General features: G+C 46.1%; 1 protein-coding gene across 3 annotated transcripts in view; it reads right to left on the minus strand.

Annotated features, from left to right (window-relative positions):
* The window catches only part of UBE2H (ubiquitin conjugating enzyme E2 H), a 54,590-nt gene that overhangs the window by 7,236 nt on the left and 20,278 nt on the right, over window positions 1–27,076 (minus strand). The window contains exons 2-6 of one of the 3 annotated variants that reach the window (XM_064441741.1): window positions 18,893–18,969; window positions 18,137–18,211; window positions 7,148–7,187; window positions 6,391–6,443; window positions 1,882–2,010 (exon numbers count right to left, since the gene is read on the minus strand). In XM_064441741.1, coding sequence (XP_064297811.1) covers window positions 1,882–2,010; window positions 6,391–6,443; window positions 7,148–7,187; window positions 18,137–18,211; window positions 18,893–18,969 — 374 coding nt within the window. Of the gene's footprint in view, window positions 1–1,881; window positions 2,011–6,390; window positions 6,444–7,147; window positions 7,188–11,653; window positions 11,860–18,136; window positions 18,212–18,892; window positions 18,970–27,076 lie in introns of those variants that run through there. The other 2 variants (XM_064441748.1, XM_064441744.1) reach the window with 2 other exon arrangements.

A 27,076-nucleotide genomic window follows, 5' to 3' on the forward strand; every position in this document is an offset into this window, starting at 1 on the left:
GCGTATCTTTTTTTATTTCTGTTTCATTAAAGCATAAAGGACACCCAAAGTGTCCCCTGCGTCGGCCCTGGAGATTTTATCTGACAAACCATTTTGCCTGGAAGCTTTGTCATATGTAAAAAAGGCAGTGGACTTCAGGATAGTGAGCTGGCCAGATCTGCAGGGTAGTTCCTACAATCCTGTCATGCAGCTGTCAGAGGAGCCAAGCAAAGTGGGCTGAATAATTCACTATTTAATCACGGCTTTGCTTGGCCTCATTTGTAGTTCCACCCTCAAACAAAAATTGCAGCTGATGAAGAGTCATTTCGCATCAGAACAAAGTGACTCGAGGTTTTACCACTCCGGAGCGATGTGGCAGAGCTGATGGAAAGATTCCACCACCAAATCCCACGTCTTTCTGGGATATTTGCACTTTCCAAAGGAGAGTGAGCTTTCACAATGCTCCACCAGGAAAGCTGCTACACCACCTCACGCCGGCAAGGTGATTAGATCGTGCTGCTCATGGAGGCCCTCCTTGCTGAACAGGCCCTACAAACCTTTCTGGCAGGGCTCCCACAGCCAAACAAAACTTACGGTTATTCAGTAACCAAAAGAAAAAAAATCAGGCGGTCGTGGTCTCTTAAAAACTTAGTTGAAGACCAAATCTGGGCCAAAGGCTGTAAATTTCCCACCACTGGACTAAATGCTGATTGTGTTCACTGGATCAAGCGAGAGATAAAGTCCACGGCTCTGCCACAGGCTTCTCACATCAGGAAATGGCGCCCTGCTCCTGTCTGCAGGCAACTGATTCTAGGGAAGGCAGAGCGCAAATTTAAAGCGCAATTCTTAATTTTTTATCTTATTTCTTACCTTTGCAAGACTAATTCAATTTGTGTCTCACTTACCAGCTTGCCAGGACAGCCTTTCTAGTGCCAGACTTATCCAAAATACTTGAGTCTCCTTACTGGGAGCCTTGCCTGATCCCAAGGAGGTCCTGACCCTATTCCTCAGCCTTATCTAACATGTCCTTCCAAGAGCAGACACACCAGCACTCTCAGTGGCTCTGCCAGAGCTCACCTACCCTCACCAGTCACTGTTAATGTTTAGCCTGGGCTCCCCCAGCAGAGTTACACGCCTGTGACCACATCCTGCTCACACTCATCACAGGATAAATCATTCCCTGCCTCTTTGAAGGCACCTTTGACATGTCAAAGCTCATAACCCCCTTCGATCCTCCAGATTAAACTCCAATTCTTTACCTCTCTCCTCTTAAGACATATCTTCAAGACCGTCTGCCCTTGTTACGCACTGCTAGACTTTACTAATTGGTCTGCAGCTTTCCTAAATGGCAATCCCTGAACTGGGCACAGAACTAGTAAGCCTCAGCTGGACTACGAGGTAGCAAGGAAGGATTACTTGGCATTTACCGAAAATTCCCGCCGTCTCACAGTACGAAAGTGCTTTCTGCAACAGCATCCCTGATTCCTTGATTGCTGCTCTGAGATCGCTTTCCACAGAACCGCTAGCAAGCCACTTTCTATCCAGTAGTTGTGCAACTGGATGCTCCCGCTGCTGTTTAGCAGTTTTCCTTGTCCCTTCTTCGGTCGCACACGTTTTCTTCCGAATCATTTCTCCTATCTCTCAAAATTGTGTTGAATCCTAACCCAGTTTGCTTACAGCCTTCCCTGCCTAGGGCTGCTAATTGATTAAAAACACCGCAGCAGCAATTCACCCACCCCTTACTTCAGACTACCCACTACCCCTGTTTGAAATGGACGGGGCCCCTGTAATGGGGAGGAATGGGCACTGACACACAAACACGCAGCGAAGACAGTCCTCGTTCCCCCAGGGTGGAATCACAGTAACACCACTCAGTCTGCAATATGTTATTTACGCCCTTACCTTTAATTTTCTGTTTGTACTCTTCTGGTCGGTGGAGGTACATGGCTGCAGCGTCACCATTTAGAGGATCTATAGGGTTAGGATAGGCCAGCAGCTGGGGCAGGAACGATTCAAATATATTGGTGAGATCTGCAAATGAAAGACACAGTTGTTCACATCCACAGACCCAGGATCAGTTCGATTAATCATCCGGCAAGCACCGGCACTAAAACAGCAGCACAAAGCTTCAAGGGCAAATGCACTGAAAATCTGGGCACAATTTAAAATAAAGGAAACTGCATCGGGGAAAACACGTACAGGGCTGATAAGAGAGCTGCTGCTGCTGGAGGCACGCTGCAGCTCCTCAGCTAACTGCACAAACTATTTGACATCCCAACAACGTGGAAACAGGTATCTGTGGGTTAAGCAAGGAAGAGGAAGGTCACAATTGTCCTGTTTCCCATTGAGGCTCAGCTCTGGCTTAAAAAAAAGGAAAAAAGAAAAACAAACAGCACTGTCCTTCACCCCTCACTGAACCTTCTCCTACTTCTGCCTTCTCTTACCTTCTTTAAATGTCCTATGTTCCATGACTAAACTGATAAACCATCTCGAGCACAAAGCATCTTCCAGAGCACTTTAGATGATTGTGTTAATAGAAAGAGCAACCAACAAGTCCCTCCTCCAACTCAAAACAATTCGCAGAATGTGAAGAGCTCACATTAACACCTTGGTGCCAGTTGGCATCTGTCACTAAATAATCCACAACAGGAAACATACTTCTGGTGCCGATGAGTAATTGTGGATACACGAAACCCTCTTCCCACATCCCTAAGACGACAAGTACCACACTTCAGCAGTGGGGGTGTTCAGAAACAAGCCCTGCGTCATCGTTTCTCCTCGGGGGCTTCAGAAGGACCACACGCACCCACGCAGAGCAGAGATTAAACCCCCACTGCAGGGCCATGTGCCAGGTTTTGCTTTAGCCACTGGAGAGCCGCTGATACAGGCAGACCAGCATTCGTTATGTGGGGTTTTCTGTTGGGTTTTGTTTGTGAATATTCTACACATATTTTATCAGGACTTCCCTTTCCTCCTTAATTAGAGTGTCTTTTTCTTGGTGATGGAGAAATCCTGCCTGAGGAGGAGCATCATCAGTCCCCTCTAGCATGGATCAGAGCAGAGCTGTCAGAAGGGAACCCCAACGCTCCCTAGGATCCACGTTAAGCATCTCAACGTGCCTCTTAAAGGAACAAGGCTGTGTGACTACTGAGCCCAGCCACCGCCGAGCCTCCTCGAGCTGCTAAATTCAACCAGGTGTGACAGAGGGCAGGTTACCTCAGAGCCCTTAACTTTCTAAAAGATTCAACAAAATGGGTGGGCACGTAGGGGGAGAGATCCCCAAGTGTTCTCCCTGTGCAAACGGTTACTCTGGCTCTGGGTTGCAGCCAGAGAAAACCAGGCTCCAACTCCATCGCCAGCAAAGACACAGCCTCAGAAGAGATCATCGCCACCGCCTGACGTTACCATCTCTGCAAATCTACCCGTGGGCATGCTTTCGGAATGTGCTTTCAGATCTTGCTCAAGAGGATCAAAGGAGACTTGAGGTTTTGTCAGTTCTTCCCTCCTGCATCAACGCGTCCGGGACGTACAGACACTGCGCTACGACTACTTCGGCCACCCATTCAACGTAAACCCCGCTGAGCTGGAGGAGAGGCCATGGCTTTATATACTCAGGAGCACAGGGTTCATTACAGATGATACTGCATCACCTAACTGCAACAAGTAAAGACCTCGACTGCTATGGATAGCAATCGGCTGGTCTCTGCTATACAGGGACAAAACTAAGTAATTACATGGTTTTACCCTGAAATCTCTTTTTACTCTAGAAGCTGTCGCCCCTTCCAATACCGGCAGAGGAGAGTGACAAAGCTCTTCACAGCACACGTGGTACCTTGACCAAGTTTGCCATGGCTGGCACGCTGAGTGGTCAGGTGCCACCAGCTGCTTCTAGGATGAAGCATAACAGCAACCGGAAGAAGCATCCTAATCCAAAAAGGGACCACAAAAAAACCCAGAGAGAATGCTCTATGAAAATATTTTCTGCCATGGTAGTGGCTTGCCCTTGGTAAACCAGTTAAACCTCCCGGGGATTGGGTAGATGCTGCCAAAACGAAGGTGACTTTAGTTTGTGAAACAACCTGGTCTTGGGACAAGTCTCTCCACAGAGCAGGCTTAGATCAAGTACCTCTGTGTGGCCATTAGACAACTAAAGTCTCATGTCGGCTGAGCAAGCAGAGCCCTGGGAGGCCACCAGGACTCACAGGACACACTGCAGGGATTTTACTTTATTTGTTTTTCTTTAAGAGACCTCATTAATTTCCCCCTTCTTTCAAATCCCCCAAAGCAGCGTTGGTTTAGCAGGAACTAGTTGAACACGTGCAGGAAGCCCAGCCATAGCACTCAGGACTTGATGCTTCATTAGGGAAGGAGGGGGAATTTAAACACGAGGTCCTCATGAATTTACTGGTAGCTATTCTGGGTCTGTTCCACCTTAGTTGCTCCTTGAATTATCTGACCCATTTCCTTTGCCAGCGCAGGAGCGCTCTGGTTTAAAGAGGTGACACTCCAAACAACACAGCCGTGCTGAGAGGCACCGGGAAATATTATTTTCCCCTTTTCATTTCATGTTCAGAAATGGGCCGCCTTCTGACTTCAGACCAGGAGGTAAAGCCCTGGAAGTGAAGAGGTGATGTCAGTACTCTAGTGGTGATGACTTCCAAGTGAAGGGGCAGAGTGAATGCAGTCACCCCAGCATCCTCCCTGCAGCTTCAAGGCACCCTGCAGCAAGGCAAGGGAAGTTTGCAATAAGATGGCTGTCAAGGGATGCACTTCCTAAGGCCAAGCTTCACCAGTTTCTGTGGCAGGTGCTCTGTACAGAACACACGCCTGATACCTTCAAGTTGCCTTACACCTATCACTGACATCACAAGGAAAAATGGAGAGTTTTGCACGCTTGCTGATATTAATACACTGCAAGCACAGCAAACACCAAAGTTGTTTTTTCTATCTTTACGAGCAATAACAATGAGAAAAAGACAGCAGCGCTCATTAGGAAACCTCTCGCAGAAAGCCCTCCTATGAAATTGTTTGGAAATAGTGCAGAAACCCCACTGTGACCGTCTGTAAGAGCGTGCTGCAGCACAGGGAGCCTAACCATGCATGGCTTCCAAATCAGAACCCAGACTGCCAGAGCACAAAACCCAGCACGACAGTTACACTGGAGCAGTTTTCTTTTGTCCGGCCATCCTCGCGATCCGCAGGCGGCATTTAAGGCTGTGGAATAGCAGCACACACAGCGCTGAACCGGGTTCTGCTGCCGACGGAACCATGCAGGTTCATCCCCAGCAGAGGGCTTGGTTTGCTAACACGGCTTTAATTCCTCCCCCTCACATCAGATCCTCCCAGGACACAAAAGCATCCTCTTCCTCCATTAGCAACACCGGCTGGGTCACGGCTAAACTGATCTCTCACAACAAAACCATGTGAAGTGTATGCCATGCGGCTACCACATGAGGACTTCAGGCATTCTGATGAGGAGTAAAGTTCAACAAGTTGCTATAGCAATTTCCCACCCAGGATTCACCAAGTCTGGTATTTCCTAACAGATTGTGCTTGCGAGGAAGGTGAAGTAGCTTGTCTCTCTAGCAACTGCTTCAAAGCTTCAACTTACATAGGTAAAATCAGTTTTTCATGGAAGAACGTGAAGGATTTGATGCGCATATTCCCCTGAATACTCTCCCACGAGGCATAATTGGAACATCTGAAGAAGTTCACATTTTTAAAATGTAGGCAGTCTAGACTAGATACTCAGCTATATTCCTTTCAACAATATCAGCTGTCCCTAAATGCTATTTTAACGGGTCTTCAGCTACCAGCGGATCTTTTTCTATCTCTAAAAAGGAGAGTCATAACCAGAAATTACCTAATGGGAAACCCAAAACATTCCCCAGCAAGCAGGGCAACGCCACCTCCTAGCCTGCAACGAAACAATGCGGCCGTGGCCAACAGGAACAGTTTCTGGTGTCATCTTCCATAGAATTGGCATCATGGCCTTGTGCACAAAGAATACCAGCTCGAATGTACGTACAAAACGTGGATGGGGTAGCTGGAACTGACTTCAGACACAGTCACTCCTCTCTTTCTGTGCTGAATCATGGCAGAGTGGTGGTGTGCAGTTGCCAGACAATGCCAAGCAATGGATGGAGTGATTCTTTGTGAGGTTTATGGAATTATTTTCATCTCTCTGGTATAAGAAGAGGTTACGAAAATATTTTCACATGAAAATTTTATTTTTCACGTGATCTTGGCCCAGTGAGGAGTCTAAAACTTCAGTAAATTAAAAAAAAAAAAACCCCAAGACAACAAACCAAAAGTTGGCCTAAGATCATCTGTCTCCAGCAAGCTGTGTTGTGATAACACACCAAATACGGATGTTCATGTGATCAGCTTTCAGAGAAATGCCAAACTCACCGTAGAGAGCTGTCCAAGTTTGATTGATTACATCTAGACATACAGTTCCTGACCTGAAACATATGGAAAGGATGGAATTAAACACAGTCACACTCTAAAATACTCTGGGGATTTCATATAATCTACCCCTTCCCTTCCCCTGCTCTGCCTCTGCCCCACTGTTTCAGATAAGCTCTGATTTACTCCTGTCTTGTGGTTAATAGAGGGGCAGCCTTTAGCTACACGAATCTTCAGACTCTACACAAAAGAAAGTAAATTGGAGCCATTACTGAGTTAGTTGGACCGTGTGAGGCTCTGCTGGAGAGACTGAAGCAAAGGTGGCTCCCCTTAACAAACCTTAACTGGAAAAAAAATGCTGCAAAACATCTTATGTTTTGAAGAATTTTAGTATAGATGTGAACTTCAGCTAAAGAGGGAGCTATGTCTTAGCCGACACTGTTCCTTGTTTCTCGAAGGCCGGCATGATGCCAATGAGGAGGGGGACCAGCAACCTTGAATTTTCTGTAAATGCAGCGTGCTGCAGGGCAAAGACTGCATCTGCAAGACAGTCTGCAGCATGCAGCTCTCTAGTCTTGCCCACACCATGACCCATTCCTGAAAGTTAACTTGCAAAAACATTTGCTTCTATCAGCTCCCCCATACTCTGGACTTTTAGATTGATGAAAGCATTCTTCAACTCATCAGTGTATTACTGTGAAGCCAAAATACAGTTACAATTAGACAAACTCCTTCGAAAAACCACTAGGGATTTACTTACGCTTCGTCAATGTTGGGATGGAAAATTTTATTCATGAATCCTGCAAAGAGACACACTGGTAAATAGCAGAAAACAGACAAAGTTGGTGGTTTTTTTTCTTTTCTTTTCTTTTTTACAAGAGAAGTCTGGAATTTACTGAACAAGGATTCATCTGACTAGTTTCAAAGAAAACCCAGCCTTAGCTATATATAGCTATGTAACCTTTAAAATACGCAGGCAACATTCTGACCCTTGGGCCCTTGTCCATTTCCTCGAAATTCAGCAAAACCCTCTGCTTACAGTGCAACCCCACTGCAAAGGTTTTGTGGTTCAGTGTTATCTTCAAAAGAACTGCCCATCAGCACAATCGAGCACCCACATCTGATGACGTGTTTTTAAAAGCCGCAAGGACCTTTCAAACATAGGCTAAACACAAAACTGAAGCCCAACATTTGCTTTAAGATTGATTTTTTTTTCTTTAATGTCTCCCAACAAAGATTTTCTATGAACCTGAAGTCACAGAATTAGTGTATATTTGTAAGCCATTCAGGGGCAGAGGCTGGTGATCTAATCCGGATCTGTATGAGCTGAGAGCGCTAATACTTCCAGTTTTGCATCAAAGCAGCAGTTAACTCATCAGTTGGTACCTCTGGTCTCCTAGAAAAGAAACAGCTCAGATGCAAGCTCTAGAAAGACAAAGCTCATCTTGGCTTTGTCCACATTTCAGACTTCTGGATTTGATAGTGCTTTCTCTTTGTTCCAACTTGCAAGTTGTTTTTAAAAATAATCCTGTGTTTTCAAGACTTATGACATCACGGCAGAAGATGCCTCACACTTTAAAAACTGCATCTGATCAGAGGTAAGCCGTGTTTTCCAGCTGCCTACTTTAGCTTCAAGGTCAAGACAGATGGCACCTCAAACACACTCCCCTCTTCTCCCACAAACAGAGTTTATAAAACAAAGACATTAAAGGAATTAAAACACACCGTACTTGGCACCATAGCCTGTGTAGAAGTAAAGCACATCCACCCCAAAAGCAAAATTAAGCGTTTCAGACGATGGCTGGGAGTGGATGCAGAATCCAGCTTCCAAACTCTTCCCTTTCCTTCAGTATGAGGAACTCAAATACCTGTGTGCGGGACACGTCCCCAGAGCAAACCGGAGATGGAGCGGGGCTAAAAAACTGGGTTCTCCAGTTATTTCGCTGCCAAACGGATCGAGTGTTCCTGTACTTGGGCTCTACCCAGAAGGGCTGCTGCAACCCTTGATCAGTACCAGGTTAAGCTGTTTCCAGATCTTAGCATTTGCTTTTGTTCAGAACTTAAAATAAAACCTCCTCTCTGTTGCACCGCCATCCTGCAGCCTGGGAAGCCCTGCAAACACCGCCCATGCGGGAATCGCACCTGTCTGCAGTGAGCAGAGATCTCCTTCAGCTAATAGCAACCACTCCTTCTGACAAAGGTCCGTGTTTATAAAAATGGGTAAGAAATTTAGGTCCGGGGTATTGACTCAATGCATTTAAAAAGCTCCTTCGAGCACAAAAAATAAATTGCACAGAAGCTTTCTCTTCAGAGCAGTCACTGTTTACCGCTCAGCAAACTCCCTACCTTCACCCCGCCACTCCAGGCGAGGCGCCGCGGTAGCGCCGACGTACCACCTCTGCTCAGACGAGGAGTGGTCGCGGTCTGAGTGACAGCATGGTTCCAATCCAGGGTATGGATTTTGCTCCCTTTCTCTCCGTGCATTATGACACAAATAAAATTTCGTGTTTACTTGCACTGCTCGGATTTTGCATAAATACAACGCAAGGCTGAAAAGATGCCTGAAGCCAGAACAATCTCCGAAAGGAGAACCGAGAGCTGCATAAACAACTCCACACTAACAAGTGTCTTTCAGGAATACCTCGCCATGATTTAGCTTGAAAAACTGAAGCAGACTTTAAAAGGGAAGCCGACATTCCATCAAATATTTACATTATGGCAGCTCACACAGGTTTAAATCAGGTCACAGACCCATTATGCCAGCACTGGAGAGCTACAGTAAGCACCGATCCTGATTCTGAGTCCTGTCTCTGTCAGGCTGAGGCAAAGTTAAGTTTCTGATAAAGCAGAATAGAAGAGAGGATGGGGGAAGACACCAGGTAACAAGAATAGGACAGTCATGTGTAGACCTGCTGAATCACACGCTTTTTGTTCTGGTATCTGGGACAGAGACTGGCTCTGTTTAACCCAGCTAGACACAGTCACCCCTCTGCCTTCTCTCATTTTGGTTTTCTGATCATCTCCTCTATTTCCTAGTACCTTCTACCACAGCCACCTGCAGCTGTTTGGACAAGGCTGTGCTGGAAACCCACCTGTAAGGTTTTGGTCAACCCTTCATTCACACATTTACGCTGCACTCGATATCTAGGGAGATGAGATTAGGTTCTCTCCTCAAGCAGCTCCTGTGCTAGAGATTTGTAATTCTTCTCTGTCATTTCTGCATTCACCCAGGCAAGGAACAATCCCTTCTTTCACAGGAACCTTGGTCCCAAGCTTTGCAAATGAAACAGTTGTTCAAGAAAGAACACAAACACCCTCTCCCCGCACTCCTCATTTCCAAGGTTGTTGCCACATCTTCTTGCAACAATTCAAGGTCCCCCCGGTCTCGTTCTCCTACAGACACAAACTGTCCAGGCCAAGAGCAGCTCTGTTCATATCATTCCTTCTCCTGAGCCAGAAATAAAGGAGGAGATGATAGTTTGAGCTTATTTGAAATGTAAAGTTGCCTGCAGTGATAAAGCACTAACATTGCTCCAATAATACTGACTTGCCCTTTATTTGTTTTTACAAATACAAAAGACAAAGTAAGCATAAACATCCACGTAGAAGTGAAATTCCTATTTGAAGAGGAAGCCAGGAGTGAAAAAAAAAACCACTCCCAAGCCAGCATAAACACCAGGGCAGGTTTAGTGCCACAGTCTTGAACACAGCACAGCCCAATTGCTATACTGTGCAGAACTCCAGGTGAGCACTCCCTGGGGAGTGCCAAGGGAGAGGCTCTTGATTTTGGGTTCTCACCATGGCCTGGAGCATGAAGCTGAGGTCACAGCCCGAGCAGTCGTGATTCTGTGTGTTGGACTGGCTGTAAACACTTAATTTAACATTTTTAAAACAATATTCATACTGAGCCCTGGAAAAGCCAACGCTCAGGAGGAATTTGAGCAGCAGAATGACTGCAGTTCACCCTTCCCATACATCCAAGATCCAGGATTGCCTTTGAAGGTAAAGCAGGACTGCATAAAATCTGTATGGACAAAAAGCCTTTGGGTGATAACAGGAAAAAAAAACAACCTGTACATCCACAAAGGAGTTACACAACAGAAAGGGACACATCTGTTCTGATACTGGAAGATGCTGAGACCAATATGCAGATGCTGACCTTCAAAAATGCTGGTATTTCAGCAATAGCCCTGGAGTAATCACTCCTTGGGTCGACAAAATCTTTGAAGAGAAGCGCCTTTTTAAATTAAAAATCAGCTAACTGAAAGGCTGTCAATCTTCCTTGATGCTGCAAACACGGGAACATTCACAAAGCTCCAGCAGCTGGACATATTCCAGTATGAAACCAAGTTCTCTCACGGTGCTCACGCACCAACCATGGATGAACATCCAAGGGCAGCGACTCACAGTTGGGTCAAAGCGGTCACTCCGAGGATCGGAATTTCAGACTTAGGTTGATGTCAACATCTCTCTCAAACAACTGCAGACTACAGCTCCCAGGAAATGCCTAGAAGGCAGTGCCAGAACCAGCGTGCTCTCGTGAGCTGCTCTGCCAGCAAGTTCTCCTCCAAGAGGCAGAGCCCAAATACCTGGATAACTTGGGGAACGCTGAGGGCTCCCCAAGGCACCTCTTGTTGTCCTGCAGAGCCATTAGGCAGAAAGCTCCTGCAAGAGGTTGTTCCACATCCATTGTTCCCCTATCACTACACCTATAGGGCTGGACTGAGATTTAGAAAGGGGCTCTACCTCAGTGCAGCCTCATCTACTACTCAGGCAGGACAGATGCAAAACTTGGAGATAAGAGGGATCCAAAACCTGGGCTGGAGACTGCCTCCTCACTCTTACGCAGCTCCAGCTGCACAATGCTGGCCCGCAGCAGCAGAAAGCTGTCTGCACCTCTTGGTGCTTCTCCTCCAAGTCAGGAACCGGCCACAGTCCAAAACGCGGTGCTTCAAAAGGTGGCCTGTTGCTTATCTGAGCTCAAAGTACAGCCAGCTTAGCCGGTAGGTTAGTTGAGAGGTCCCCAAAAGAGACTTCTTTCCTGCAGCACAGCTTTTCAAAGCAATGCTAGTGCCGCTAGCCCTGCTGAAGCACACGGGAAGGAGGAAAAGCAGCGTACCAGCAAACACACCACATCCCAGCCGCGTGTTTTCTTGCTCGGCGGGGAGTCAGCCGCACAGCCCGACCACACCGGCGATAACTGTACGAGGGCTTCCCACTGGCTCTGGGGAACGTGCCAGAGCGAAGCTAGTTTATACCCACTTACCCATCCCAAACTTGCCACCGCTTGCCCACGCGTCGGCTCTCTTTGCTCATAAATTAAGGCCAGCCGGACACTTCTCCACCTGAACAACTGTGACAGCAGATGCGTATCTGTGTACCGCCGTGGTGCCAAACAAACAGCCGACAGGACAAGTGTATGTCACCGCTCCTGACTTTTCACTGACAAGCCTCCAAGTTTTATTTTTAAGGAAAGATTAAGGCAAGGCAGGAGACGGTTCGGACTGCTTGGCTGGTGAGGTGGGAAGGTGGTTACAGTCCCTCTGAAGCAGGATGCAGTGAGTTTTAAATACCACACCAAATCAACGTGGCTTGGGTGACCACCCAAGGCTCAGGGCAGTACTACATGCACAGATATTGGCACACAAAAGAGCTTATGTACAGTACAGAGAGGTCAAGAGCAGTGTTTTACCTCTGCTTTTTTTAACCACTGAACAACCTATCTAACGGAAAAAGATCTCCCAAGTGCTCGTGCAGTGTTGCCAAACAGCCAGATAAAATTAGTCTAAACTTAATGTTTATTACCTCCCCCTCCCCAAACACTCAAAAAAGCCTGCAAGGGAACATGCATTTATTTTTTTATTAAAAAAAAAAAACCCACACGCATTGCACTTATTTCAAGGACTACCTTCTTGTGCAACTGGTCACGAGCCCGCCATGCACCACAGGTTGGGAAACCATGGTAGGAGGTGGGAGAGAGGTCACGAGAGCAAGACCTCTGCCTCAGTCCTCAGCTTAGTACCCATTCCCCTCTGCAGACTGGGACAACTGGTTTAGTGCGTGGATGTTGGCTGTTTGAAGGGCACAGGATCAGCCCACCTCGGAGGTACGTACCTTGTCCAGCACTCTCAGGTCAATAAGCTCTCACTGGCAAAGTCAAGGGTTTGTTTTTTATGACATTTGGAAGTTAGGAGCCCATTCAGAACATTAACTACAGAGTCAAATACAACACTGTGCACTCGCCGCAGAGGCATCCACTGCACGGTAGTGGCGTGAGGTGCTGTGTAACGTCAGCTTGCTAACAGCAGAAGGAGAACAGTTTATATTACCATACTAAAATTCTAGTAGCTTTTCAAAACAATACCATAAATAATTCCGCAGCAGCTTCACGAGGGAAAGATCAGGACAGAAAAATATGTCTGTAGCTGATGGAAGATAGTGGCAGAGCTATAAACCCTGGACCTCGTGCTCAGAGCAAATCGCCGAGCGGCCCTTCTTGGAAGCGGAAAAGCAGTATCCACAAGCTTACAGACCGGCGCTAAGAGCAGCAATCTCTGGAAAAACATGCAGAACTAGCACAAAGCAATTGCCCAATATCAGCTCATCTCTTTGCTTAGGTGCACCATCACCTGATGCCCAGGCTTCAGAGACTGGCACGGAAGGCAGTGAATCAGCGCCAAGTCAGGCTGAAAACACCTACCCCATTTTGTCAGTCTGTTCCTATTCTCTGACTGTAGCCGTGAATCTGCAGAGGGTGCCCAGTTGTGCGTCAGACCAGAGATGAGACAGGGATACGGATTACCTTTAGGTGTCTCGTCTTTCCCCTTAGACAAAGCTAAGCGTATTTGAAAGAACAAGCATTTTCACATCGCTTGTAGGTCAGAATAAGGATCAACACGCACAGGGAAGAGCCAGCTCAGAATGGTCACAGGCGGTAAGTGACTCACGAAATTCTAAGCAGCAAAATATAACGCCATCCAGAGCGGAGCTGAAAGTAAAAATAGCAGCTGCAGTTAAAAAGAAAAATTAAGTACAGGCCAGGAGAGATCTGTTAAATCCTGGCTGGAGCATTCTTGTACTGGCTGCCACAATGTCTCCTTATCTACTTACATACAGACACACTTCCATATGTTTTGTGTACATACTAGGCATTTTGTTTTGCAAAACACTTAGGAGAAAGGTGACATATAAATGCAAGATATCTGCAGAGAACTCGGCCAGAGATGGAAGGAAAATGAGAATTGTGTATATATATATATACACAGAAGTTATTAGAGAAATTGGGGCTCTGAGCATATTGTACTCAAACTTTGCAGCTTTGACATTTGATTATAAAGAAACCAGAGTGACTTAGTGCTGGCCTAATATTTCTGCAGATTTTAGCAATAAAATAAATGCCACGGGTCTTCCAGGTAAGAGCTCGGGCTCCCCGGTTCACATGTTTCTACTGCTCCTATCATCTACGCGGGGCAGGACGTTCACACTCTGCACTTCCTCCTGTGTTTATGGCATCAAAGAGCATTAATCTCCAGCTCTTGGCAGGCATACGGACTGATTAAAAACATACAAAATTTATACAAAGTGTTCTCGTGACTTGGGAGCTCAACACAGTACTTCAAGTACTTCACAGCTCCCCTTTGAAAAAGCAGGAACAGACTAGGCAGAAAGTTCCCCTGAAGATATTAAATCCCAGAGGGAAGGAAAAAGCAGCAAAGCAGTGCCAGCAGGGTTACTGAAATCATAAACAGCTCAAAACATATTGTCTAGGAGAGCGCAAAAATGGAAACAAACATCTAGCAGGGGAGTGCTTTGGGTCCCCATAAGCACGCAGGGATATTTACATTAATTGACAAAAGCATTAAGAGCAGCAGCATTCACTAGCTTCAGAACGCAACGGGGTATTTTTCAGGAGTTGGTTTTGTTCTAGCAAACTGCTCAAGTTAGATTTGGATATTTAGGGATCACAAGCAGAATTAGTTCAGCTCAATGGGAGCGCTTAAGCCCAGAGCCAACACGACAGCCCTACATCTGGCTCTGTTTAGATTCGTGTTCTTCTAGGATGCACATTTCCCTTTTTACTGTATTTTGTATAGCTTTTGTTAGGAAAAATCATCCTGCACCAATATGGCATCTGTCCGAACGCACAGCAAAGACCGAGCAAGGAACAGGCGGTGCCAGAAATCCCAGGAAGGTACTGCAGGACATGGTGAAACACTGGAAGCTCTCCCAGGAACTGCTCTTTTCACATAGATCCCAGGACGGTTTAGGTCTTTAAGCAGAGACATTACCTGCATTACCAGGAGAGCACTGTCCCTGGGGCGGCATCATTTAATAGACTACAGCAATAATTACCAACCTGAGAAGGGCAGGAAATAAATGCCATGCATATTTGATAAGGGAGCCGTGGATAGGGCAAAGGAGCAAAGATTCGGCAGGAGAAGAGCCACCACACCGAACGAAGGCTCCTGCTAGAGACCCCCACCGGCGAAAAGGACCACCACTCTTTTAGGGTTTAAGAAAAGATCCGCACCTTTCCAGATGATAAATCTGGAACTCACTTTAAAAACCTTTTCTATTCAGGTTTGTCAGTTGCACTTTGAAGAGAGCACCAAGTTTTCATGTACCTTATACTCAGAGCCATGCTGGGATAAAAGCAATTTGAACAGATTAGAAAGCAACTATTAACAGTCATTTTTCAGAAGCGGCTTTCTAGAACGCATGGATATGCTTCAAGCCATCATGTTATTTGCTGCAAAAAGCCCATGTCATGTTCAAGACCACATTAAGATTTTTCTAAGATGGAAAGAAAATTTTAGCCTACAGTACTAGAGGAACAAGGAAAGCTGCAAGAACAGCATTTTGCCTTTAAGCTTCAGCATAAAAGTGTAATTTATTAAAGGAAAAGAAACTGCTGGATTCTATACTTTATACAAGCCAGGGACTTACGCAGACAATTTGCACTCTGCATGTTACCACTGCAGTGGGAGCTATGCAGTGCTGAGAACAGAAGGGCTGCAAACAAGCTACATGTGTGCTCTAGATGATCTTCTGTCCAGGTATGGGCTCCACCATCTCTGAAATCCTCCACTTCCACCTCTTTGCAGGTCAGAGGTTGCCACGGGAAGTTTCTTCCCTACTAATTCCTATCCCTGTGTTATCCAGAGCTCCAGCTGGCTGAGGGCTGCTGGGTTAGCACACCCGTGCTCACTGGAGCAGGCAGACTAGGGAGAGAACAGGCTCCCGTCTCATTCACAAGCTTGTTTCACACCTCAGAATGCTCCCAGTTCAGCTGGGATGAAGGCTTGCTCTGGAGCTATCTGTAACGCCAAACAAAACCACCGGTATCAGGCACCGCACACCGTCTGTCTCTGAGAGGAGCAGTGCAGAGATCGGGCTGGCCCAGAGGAAGGGGCTGAGATGTCACTCAGTCCTTGCTGTCCAGATAAGCTGGGCTGGGGCAGCAGAAATGGGAACCAGACAAAGAAAAACAAACCTCTTCCTGCAGCTGGTTGGGAGCTTCCCCAGGTCCTAGCGCTCCTCTTGGCACTTCCACTCCCCAGCTCTTTCCTCCCTGCAGCAGAGCTGAGCCCTGCTTTGCTAAGCCAGCTCTCATCTAGCATCAGCTCTTTATTCAAACTGAAACCTCAGCTGCACACTGCTTCGCCCAGGAGGGAACCTGCACTTCTAGCAGCCCTCACCCACCAGACAGTAAGGCAGACCCTAGAGCAAGAGCCAGCCTTTTGGGGAGCTCAGCGAGAGAAGAGATGGTCTTTCAGCCTCTCAAACAGACACTCGCAGAGCAGGGAAGCATGCTAGAAGGTGTAACAAATCTGGAATAAGGCGGGCGCAACACAGCGGGTATAAGCAAACTGATGGATGGAAAGCTGCTGTAGTAAGAGGAAGGCAGCAAAAGCAACATTAGAAGGGAGAAAGCAATCTGAGCACAAAATAACCCCCTCCACACCTACCCACCCACCACCCCTCCCCAGGTTCACAACGAGAGAGGCCACCCTTGTGGTGTCAGTTCTGAAGATACAGCTGGGCTGCCTTTTACTCTCACCTATCCCAACCAGCACTAAACAGCCCCCAAGCCAAACCACCAAAAGGTCAAACCTACCGCCCTCCATGCAACCAACGGGAGCTAAATCATCAGCACTATTAATATACAAGAGCCTGGCCAACGTTTAGCTGCATTGCCTTCCTAGGCTACTGGAAAGAAAGTCTGGGTTTGCTTTAAGCCAGCAACCTTGATTTCTGATACACACAGGATGAGCATCAGGAGAGAGAGAAAAAAAATCTTGAGTAGACTAGCTCCAAAGCAATTAACAACAAGGAAATGGGGTTTTACGTGCTTTCTGAGAGTCATCTGTAGCCAGGCCACATTTAAGATTGCCAACATGACAGTATTCTGATCTGTTGGTTTGTGGCACTTGAGAAGCGGAGAGGGAAAAATGACTGGCACCAAATAACATATTGAGGATCTTGTAAACAGAGGTTTATAGCAAGTTTCAGAGCTGATTCAAGAGGAAGGAGAAAAGGGTTTGCATAGCTGCAGCAATACTGCGCTGTTACTCAGCTGCGTGCACATTTCTGTGGTTAAGGTTTCAACAGGAAAAGAAAAAAGGTAAAGGACAGCATAAAACCAGCATCACTCTTTCCCAAAAGGCACGGTTCATATTTGGAACTAGACAGATTATTTCTCACACCAGAGAGAGAGAGAGAGAGAGTGATCTTAAATAGAAGGCACTCTTAGCGTAAGAGTCTATTTTAAGAAAGCAGCCAATACTTATCAACTCCAAATCAGGATGTTGATATTGGAAGGGACCCATCTCGTCCAACCCATATAGTCAAGTTTCCACATCAGTTCTCCTTAGGCAGTTTTCTCCATTCTTTAGAGTCCTCTGGTGGCTTGAGCCACAAGCACACCGCCCTTCTGATGGAGAAGCGCCATGTCACTGAGCTACCAGCATTTATTTCGTAAGCCAGAATGGATATGTTGGAACTTCATGCATCTGCTCCAGTTTTTCAAGCAACATTGGCTATTTTATTTATATCTTAAGTGACTGGAATAAAGTGAGGTACCAGAAGACATCTGAGATAGCTCACCGTTACCCAAGGACAAAGATAGAATGGATACAGTCTAAAGAACATTTCCTTATCAAGATTCCTATTTCCTCTAGAAGGTTAAACAAGCCCGACCAGTCTAGCCAGCTGCAATTCTTCTGGTGATAGGTCCCTCCTTCTGCGTTCTTCCGCATATGCGTCACCTAGTCCATGAGGACAGACGCTTCAACTCGGCCCTTCACTTCCATCCACTTTTGGACAAGAGGGCCCAAAAGCTAGGCTCACTCCAAGACCATGAACAAGCACTGCGGTCTCTGCTCTCCATACTAAATGAGTCATTTTATATAAACAGGCTCCAGCACTCACTGTGGTATCCTGCACCTTACCCACAAATGGATATATTATTAAAAAAACACATGGTAGAGAAACTCAACTCATCAACACACGAACATGTGACCGAATCACATTTCCAGCTCCTAGCCCTTCAGCCAAAAGACCAAACTTCCTCTCTGCTTGGCACATGATATCTGGAAGTCTACGGTAAAAGCATTCTGCAGACTTGAAGTAAAGATCTTATGATTGTGCTGAGGCTTAGCGCAACTTCACCTAAAACAACGCTGCAAGCAGTAACATCTCTCCTGCATAAACAGTAAAACGATTTTGACTGAAAGTGATTATTGGTTACCTATAGACGGGGATTTGAAAGGGTATTTATCAGGAAGGTCGACTCTAACTTTCCATACTCCACCTTCATATGGTGCTGCAATGAAAGAAACGCAGGTATTAGACACTTCGTAACTCAGGAGAGAATAAATAGAACTACAGCATTAAGCAAAACATGTCTTTGGAAGAATACTTAACTCCATCAGGGGGTAAGATTTCATATCAAACCTCCTACGGTAAAAGCCTTTTTCCTGTGCTGCCTGACAAGAAATACATGATTTTACCTGCTACTGCAGATCTTGGCACAAAGACACAAGAGCCTTATTAAAAACAGACACTTTGGAATAATCTACTTACCTTTAGCCGTGTTACTAAATTAAGGCACGCTGGAGACCTGACTTGTGATCTAGTCACTAGAAAAGCCACCTTAATTCCAAACTCCGCAAAAATTCAGATGACTGATGCAAAACTTATGAGCCAGGCCTAGAAAAGCTAAGGCTCAACAAGAGTGGTGCTGAAGACCATAGCAGAGGGCTTAGTTGTCCAAAGGCAGTATCCAGCTCTGCTCAGTTCCAAGGGAGGTGGGTTCATCTGTGTTAATGCTCACAGTTGTATTTCTCCCTGCCCTTGAGAGAGTGGCCTTCAAACACCCTTTGATTTCTCACCCCCACTTAGATTTGCTCATCTCTTCTTCCACTCCAGAAGAACGTGTCATTTCACTGCTCCCCACCATGAGCCATTAGTTTGGTTTTAGAGAAGGGCTGGGTCATATACTTACTTCCTTGTGGTCCATAAAACTTCACAACAAATTCATTGAGTCCTCCTAAGATTGTGACTTCGTGTTTGCTCTCAATACTGATACAGCAAGTAAAGGAAAACATTTAGTCCAGGAAACAAATCCCATTTACTCAGATACGGGTAACTTGCTAGAAGCCTGTCAAACCAAATAGTTTAAAACCAAATATTCAAAATATTCTACAACATGCAATTTAAGTGTCTTGACACATCTAAGTGACCACACCACCACAATGACGTTAGTAAAAGCCAGTTTTACATGCTGAAGAATCTCCCCCCTGCATTCGACAGTTTTGAGATGCCTCTCTTCCCTTAAGAGCTGCTTAGTGCTTTCCACCTACTTCTGCACAGCGTAAGCTCTGATTTAAGAAAACACTGAGTACTTATGTATTTGGAAACATATTTGGTTTGTGGAGGGGAGCTAAAAATCTAGAAACAGCAAACAGCTCCAAAGCCTCACCGCACGCAGATGTGAACCCCAGGGGCAAGGCTCGGCGGTGAGGCCAGGACTCGGAGGGACCTCACTCCTTTCCGGCACTCAAGAGATGAGCCACAGAGCAGAAAGTCACCCTTGCCAACCACTCACATTAAACGTTTACTCTCCTGCCCAGAGCAGAGGAGCAGAACTCGCCCCAGTCCCTGCTCTGACAAATGTGAGAGCTGATGAATTCAATTCTCCTTGGCTGCCTTCGGCGCTGTCAGACGGCCTCCCACCGCTACGATGCAAATTACGGCAATCTCATGTTAATTTGACTTGCAAGACCAAAAAAATCTCTGCGTCTTCGGAGAGCTAGCAGAAGGGTGAGATTGTGAGCCACTGTTACACTTTGAAAAGCACAACTGTATTTCTCAACATTTAGAGGAAAGAACCGAAGCACCAGTGCTTTGGGAAGAAGGGAATACAAACGGAAAGGCAAGAAATCTTCATTTCAAGTAAGGCTCAGTTAAGACAATTAACAGTGATGTTTCAGCACCCAAGCTTGCTGAAGAATTCTGCTATAAATCAGGGTTAATGAATTGTGAATAATATCCTACAGCAATTACCTTTAATCAATAATCTTAATATGAATTATGAGGGAAGCATTGGAAAGAAAAAAAAAAAAAAACAGAGCAGGAGAAAAATCAAAGGTTTATTCCCACCTGAACTTCAGACTCTTCAGCTCTGCACCACAGAGGCTGCCCCCATTTGACAGAAGGGAGCAACAGCACAGAATAGCTGATAAAAGATCCTTAACATCACAGCAGCGAGCTTGGCAGAAGCACTCAGGCTAAGAGGAACTGAAGCCAGGTTCCCTTTTACAACCAATGTTTTTCACTCTGATGGAAAAGGTTTTCTGCTTTCAAGGCACAAAATTTGCCCAGGAAGCTCTTCACTTTGCAGCAATTACACCGACCCCCTTGCACCTTCGTGGCACTGAGCAAACAGGCAGCTGTATACCTGGGCATACACATACAGAGAATCCCAGACTGGTGGGGGTTGGAAGGGACCTCTGGAGATCATCCCGTCCCACCCCCTGCTTGAGCAGGCACACCCAGAGCCACTTTCAGTAGGGCAGCCCCCAACCTGTACATGCTCACTTAAATATTCCTGACCCACCAGGCACGTAACGGCCTAGGACCTACCACCAGGAACAAGTAATTCTCAGCTCAGATCTACCCCTGATCTCACTTTACAATCCATGAAACCGCTTAAGGTTTGTCACAAACTACTTTAAGAGCAGAGGCTCCTGTACGCAGAAGTGCCAATTCAATCCCGGCAGTCTGCGTGCCTACTCGTACGCAGGAGATCTGAGTCCCATCTGCGGGGTCCAGCAGGATTTATTACAGTTCCCCAAGTACAATGACTCCACGACTGGACAGAGTTTTCCCACAGTGCCAGCTCCAAAAGAGTTTGGACGCAATAACCTTCTTCCCCTCACTCTCATGGGGAGGGAGAAAAGTTTATGGTGGTTTGTTTTGGCTCAAGAGTCTTCTTGGTTCAGCAGAAGCTGCTCTGCCCTACAGTTAAATGGCAAGTAGCTCGCTGCACCTGGCAGTCACCCAAGAGCAGCTCACAAAGGGCAGGTCGATGCCTAACTGCCCCAAGCGCAAGTGATGCCTCTGCTAAAAGCCAACGGGTGTCTCTGGGAAAAGCTACATCCCTACAGTAGCTCAGCCCCGAAGTATTGCAGCTTCCTTCAGACCTGATGTTATGGGACACTTCTCACCAGATCTTTTCACGTCCCCCAGTACCACAACAGTAAGTTTTAAACTCAGTCGTGCCTATATTTAAGTTGCTTTGAAAAATATACATACTCATCTAATGCGTAACTATTCCAGGTCTGAAACGGGCTCTTACACAAACCCGCCGTGTACGATGATGCCCCAGAGTGAAACGTTTAATACTGAAGTATGTTAACACTTAACGCAGCTTCGCAGATCGGGTTAAATACAAATGGTTTTACTTAGGACTAAATCAAGTACCACTTAATAAAAAACAGCTCTCCCAGTCTGATCTTCAGAGCGAGCTCCTGAGCAGCTGCAGCTTATACGCTCTCCAGCTCCGCAAGTTAATACCGACCATAAATTAAAGCAGAGCTTTCTGCACTCAGACTCAGTCCTAGCGTTCCCTAGTCCAAAAAAATATTAGTAAGCAACGTGGTGCCATATTTGGTTACTCTCCCTGTTGTGGCAAGGACCTAAAATGCCTACCAAAAACCCAGCAAGTGAGTTGGGTTCACAAAAGGGATATGTGTTGGGATGCAGATGCTGCATTTGGGAACAACCGCATCATTTATTAACACGATACTCGAGTTTGGGGACAGACTGAACACGAAGTGAATTTCAGCAATAAAACCCTTGTATAAACACAAGGGAAATCTCTTGAAATGCATTAGCAGAACTGAGGAAGCTGGGGAAGCCCTCTTTCCTGGGAACGAAGTGAAGTCCACGTGAGCACCCACTCTCTAACACAAGTGGGGTGAACCATCTACCCTTTCCCTTCTCTGCCAAGTTGTCTCTAAAGGTAGAGATGCCCAGGAATTTGAAACCCTGAAATCCCACTGAGAAAACGATTGACAGCACTAGTGGGAGAAGTGCGCGGAGCAATTACAAAAACAAGAACATTTATACCCTACGAGCTCTTTCCACCTCCAGGTCCTCAAAAAGGAAACATGTATTGCACAAGCCAGGACTCCAGGAAGACCAGGACACTTTCTTCATCCCAAAAAGCCATACCAGGGAACGCTCTAACAGCACAAGAGAAAAGCACAGCGGAGCAGCAGAAGGGACTTGACACGTTTGGAGGACTGTCCCTCTGGACCACGTTCCCAAAGAAAGCTCCACCACGGCTGAGGGCGATGTATCTCCGAGTAAAGAACGCAGGCTCTGACCCAACTATTTTCTCAGCTCAGACAGACTTTTTCCATAAGGCAAATGTCTTACAACCAAATCCCAAATGAATCCCATTCCAAATATGCCAGCAATTAATCATCTGCCTCAGATCGAAAAAAGTCACCGGTTTGGAGACCCACAAGACTTAAGGAACCCCGTTGCGCCTAGGGTGCAACAAACCCCTTCTCCTGCATTCAGAGCTAGGCAGGGCCTGGTGCCAAATCCTCCAGCAAGCTCAAAGAGCTCCCAGGAAGGAGAAATGCTCCAGGTCTTCAGAAGATAAGAGTACAGCTTCAGGAAGCCACAGGAAAAGAGGATCAAGAATTTGGAGCAAGATTTCCGCAGTTAAGGTGACCAGACTGTTCACAGCAGCCCCCGCATATCTCCCAGGATAGCTATGTTCATGTCGAGGGTTCCCATCCACCTCTTTCACCGGCTACTGATGTAGATCTGTGCAGAAAGCACTTGAGACACCAAACACGCAGTCAGCATTTATGGGGAAGACCACAAATCCCTTACCTTATTTTAGTCTACTCTGTCCAGACGAACTCCTCTATGCCCACACTCTCTCTCACCCCACTTTTCATTATTCAGATTTGCAGAAAGAGAACGAGCAGTTAACGGATAAAGACTTCAATGCTCGTGATTCCAGTGGCAATCCAGCGGTTCGTACTGGTACGAGCAGCCTGCCTTGTTTCCACAGCAGGGCACGCAGCTACACCGTGTGTATGCGGGGTCAAGATTAGAGAGCTACAAACCCAGGCTGTAACACATCACAGGCGCTAAAATGTTTAACAAAACTACAACAAAATCCCTTTCAAGACTCTCAGCTTGCTCCTACTAGTCTAGGCGACTTATGGCCTTGCTGCTTTTATCTCCTTATCATCTCAGTATATTAATTTGACTTTGTGTTAAATATAGCCAGTGTAAAAGGCGAGAGACGAGAGCAAAATCTGGATACAAGTCAGGTTTCTAACGGATAAGAAGTTCAAAAGCTTTACCTTAAGACCACTGAAACTAGAAGGGAGTCCTGAGGATCTGATGATAAATTATCTTAGTCCCCAAACTATTATGAGAATTTTAATGACAGTAAGCATTGAAAATGTTTAGATGATGATATAGAAAGCAAGCTTATTTTCAAATATCAATTCAGAAGGGGTTGCTAGGAGAGAGACAGAAGGGAATTTTTCAGCAGCTGATTACAGACTCCCTATATAGTGCCTGAAATGCGCCAGAAGCGCAAAGGCCAACCGCGCCACGTATTAGCATTACAGTAACATCCAGAGCCCCCTATCAAGATCAAGGCTCTATTGTTCAGGGTTGAGCTCGTAGGAAATTGTTTCTTTGGTCAGAATGAAAAGTGATTTAAAGCATTTTACCCATTCTGCATTGGGACGAAACCCACACAAAACCTTTCAAATCTGGAGAGCAACAGACTGCCCAATCATCGGTCAGAAATAGACTGGCCGCTGTGGATTTGCCTGTTCCAGGGTCAAGTTCCCCTTCCCTCATCCTCGTGCGGGGCCACCCACCACCATAAGGCTGGATCTCCCCTACAGTAATAAAAAAAAAAATTTGTTAGGATTCAACTTCACACCCAGATCTCCCGAAATCCCAGATGAACATCACGGCCAACAGATGGCTGCTCTGTTTGCAGGGCTGAGCGTTTTTTTTTCTTTTTTTCCTGGCAAACATTTAGCCTTAAAAAAAAAAAAAATCCCTTCATTAAGTTTCTTTAAAATTAACATAAGTTATAAGCTTGGGCAAATCAGTTTTCCAGCTAAAAATATTTCACTGAAAATATTTTTGCAAGCCTAGTGACACAAATGGCCATGAGCAGCCTGCCCCAAAGAGGCAGACAAAGCAGAAAGCTGCAATGCCCCAGGGAAAAATAAAGTTGTATATTTATCTATGTGCATCTCAACACAAGTCGCAAATAGGTCGATGGTCATTACCAGAAAAGCAAGTCCCTGCTTTCTAAGGATCTCTGCCATGTCCTCTCTCCCTCAGAGACTTGTCTTCAGCTGTCCTTCCAGGTGAAGAACCACACCAGAGAAGACATTCTGAATTTGAGGGAAAAAACATAAGACCACACCTCTGTGTGTGGTCTGCCACCTCAGCAGTTGAGAACCCATCTTTGAGAAAACAACTCACCATATTTTGTGACAAAGGGTGTGTTAAAAATGAGATTAATACAGTTGATCTTTTCCTTTGCGAAGAGCTTTGCAAGCAGCGAGTGCCGCAACGCCACCCATGCGATGGAAGCGCAGCCGCTCCAGCTGCTTGTGGTGCAAAAAGCACCGCTCTGCTTGTTCGAGGTGTCAGAGGTGTGAGTTCTTCTGCAATCTTTGCAAGCAGAATTTTGTAACATAAATAGCCTCTAATATTGGGCCTGATGGTTATTCATGTTTATTTTCTTACAAAGGTGAACGAATTCCACTCTAAGCAGCACTTACACAACCTGCAGTTATCTGTAAGGAGCCCTATGATTTAGCAGCGTTACCAGTTACGCCGACGCGTGGGCCACAAAAGGGCAAGTTCAGCCCAGACACCTCCCTGCCTCCAAGCCCTTGTAGGCTGCCTTGACTCCTCTAAACTCCCTGCCTTTATCTGATATGAGTTACCCGAGGTGCCAGTTGCACAGGTGAAACCACAGCCAGCACCAGGACTTTGATGCTTTTAAGCATCAGGAATATTTGTTCTTATTTTCCCCAAGTCAAAGTCTCTGCCCTTTATTCACATTTAACTTTCTTCACACTTCTCTGTCTATCCCTGCACCACACCAGAAAAAAAGGACACGTAGTCAGAAGCGAAAAAGGTTACAAATAATAAAAGCTCTTGTCATTTCTTTGAGCAGCAAGAGGCGGCACTTTCTAGTCACCCTGTTAGTTGCAAACCTCGAGAACTCCTGGCTAAACCCATTAGATTATTAAAATCCACCGGTTTTCCCCCAAGCTAGTTATTCTCGTTGCCAAAGGGCACTGCTCACAGTCTCTAGCTTCAAGCAAAGGGGTTTTCTAGCACCAGAAATAGGTTCCCTATTTGCCAAGGATGACGTGTTGCAGTTTCTGGTGTTGGTACTCACGACCCCATGGTCCTCAACAGCCCCAAGAAGGGAAGACGCCAGTGGGGCAATCTGCAGTTTGTCTTCACGTACCTGGGGCAAATCTCAATCTTCCAGCATCTGAACTGGGCTTGCCCAGGAATCGCACAGCTTTGTAAGACCAAAACTCACTGAAATCCTACAGCGTAAAGGAGGAGGACAGCGAGTCACTCACAGACAGTCATGGAAAGCTCTGAAGATAACCAGCGAACCAGGACCAGCATTACACAGAGGCGGTTTCACTCGTTTCAAGACAAGGGCTGGTTATGATTGCAGCTGAAAATGCTCTGGAAGTGAGGGAATAGCAAATGAATAACTGAACAGCAACCTGCACTTGGTTGCCGAGCTTTTATTTTATTGCGCACAAGCGTTTTCTTGTTGGAAATGAAGTTTTACTTCAAAAAAAATACCCCCTTACTCACCACTTCTCTACCAGATTTTAACCAACCGAGATGAGAAATTACACAAGAAAGAGCATTCTTAAGTTATTCTGTGCACACCCTTCACAATTTCACATCAAGGATGGCAAATTTCCCCAAGATAAACACCCTAGTCACCAGCAACCCCATCAAAAGGCACTTTCCAAGCACAGCCACGTGTACTGAAAGGTACCTTGCGAGTGCGATCGGGGTTTTGGGGAGAAGGAACTGCTGCTCCAGCAAGCCCTCCGGTCTGGCTCGCCTTCTTTGGAGCTCTTGATGATTTACATCTGGCCACTCTCCACTAAACTTTGTGCCAAGAACTGGAGTAATAAGGAAAAGGTAGAAGGAAAAGCCAGCTTTCCCCAGAAAGACACACCACATACGAGCTGCCTGCTATGAACAAATTATAAACTAAATCAGCGTTTTTCCTACAAAGAGGATACTCCAGGCTTCAAAGCGGGTCTTCCCTCCCCAGAGGAAGGAAACCACCATAAGACGATACCAAGGTACATCTCATACCATGCTGGATTGAATAATACTCCCCTTTTCCTTCAGGGAACAAATTAATTCATTGCCTTCCCCAGCTCTGTGCTGCTCCCTTGAAAAGTTTCAACTTGTTTAGAGGAAGAGATGGAAGACAGATACTTTTTTTTTTTTGCCATAAAGAAAACAGATTGGAATGACCTTCTTTAAAACTGTGTTCTCAGGCTTCCACTGGATGGGTCAACATTTAATTGCAGCGGTGGCACTGAGAGCTCCTTCACAATCAGATTAGACAGGAACACAATCAGGGTAATTTTGACAGTAGATAACAAGGGCCGTAGCCAAACTCCAGTTTTGCAGTGCTGATTACTGTGCAATTCATTTGCATTTACAGACAAGGAAGAACAGAACACGTACAAGCATCAGGTCCTGATACTAGGTATCGTTAGCCAAGTGCAATTCAGGATGAGAACATGTATAGGTCCAGGGTGACACCTGGTTTGCATCGCAGCGGAGCTTTGCTTGCGAGATGGCTGTGTTTCGGTGCTGCACGTGGTGCTGGTCAGTCCCAGGAGCAGCACGTTGGGTGGGAATGGCTTGAAACCACTTTAAACCGTGACCTACGCAAGGGTTGCCAAGGTGCTCCTCGAGAAAGGCGGGGAGATGCATCAGTCAGGTTGATAAGAAGCTGGGACAGAAGATTTTTGAACATGAAAGGAAGAGACGTGGAAGATGTAACGGAGTCAAAATGAAGTTGTGATCGCTACAGCTTAACTGATGTTCCTGT

The sequence above is a fragment of the Phalacrocorax carbo genome, chromosome 1 (genome assembly GCF_963921805.1).
Source record: "Phalacrocorax carbo chromosome 1, bPhaCar2.1, whole genome shotgun sequence".
Classification (NCBI taxonomy): Eukaryota; Metazoa; Chordata; class Aves; order Suliformes; family Phalacrocoracidae; genus Phalacrocorax; species Phalacrocorax carbo.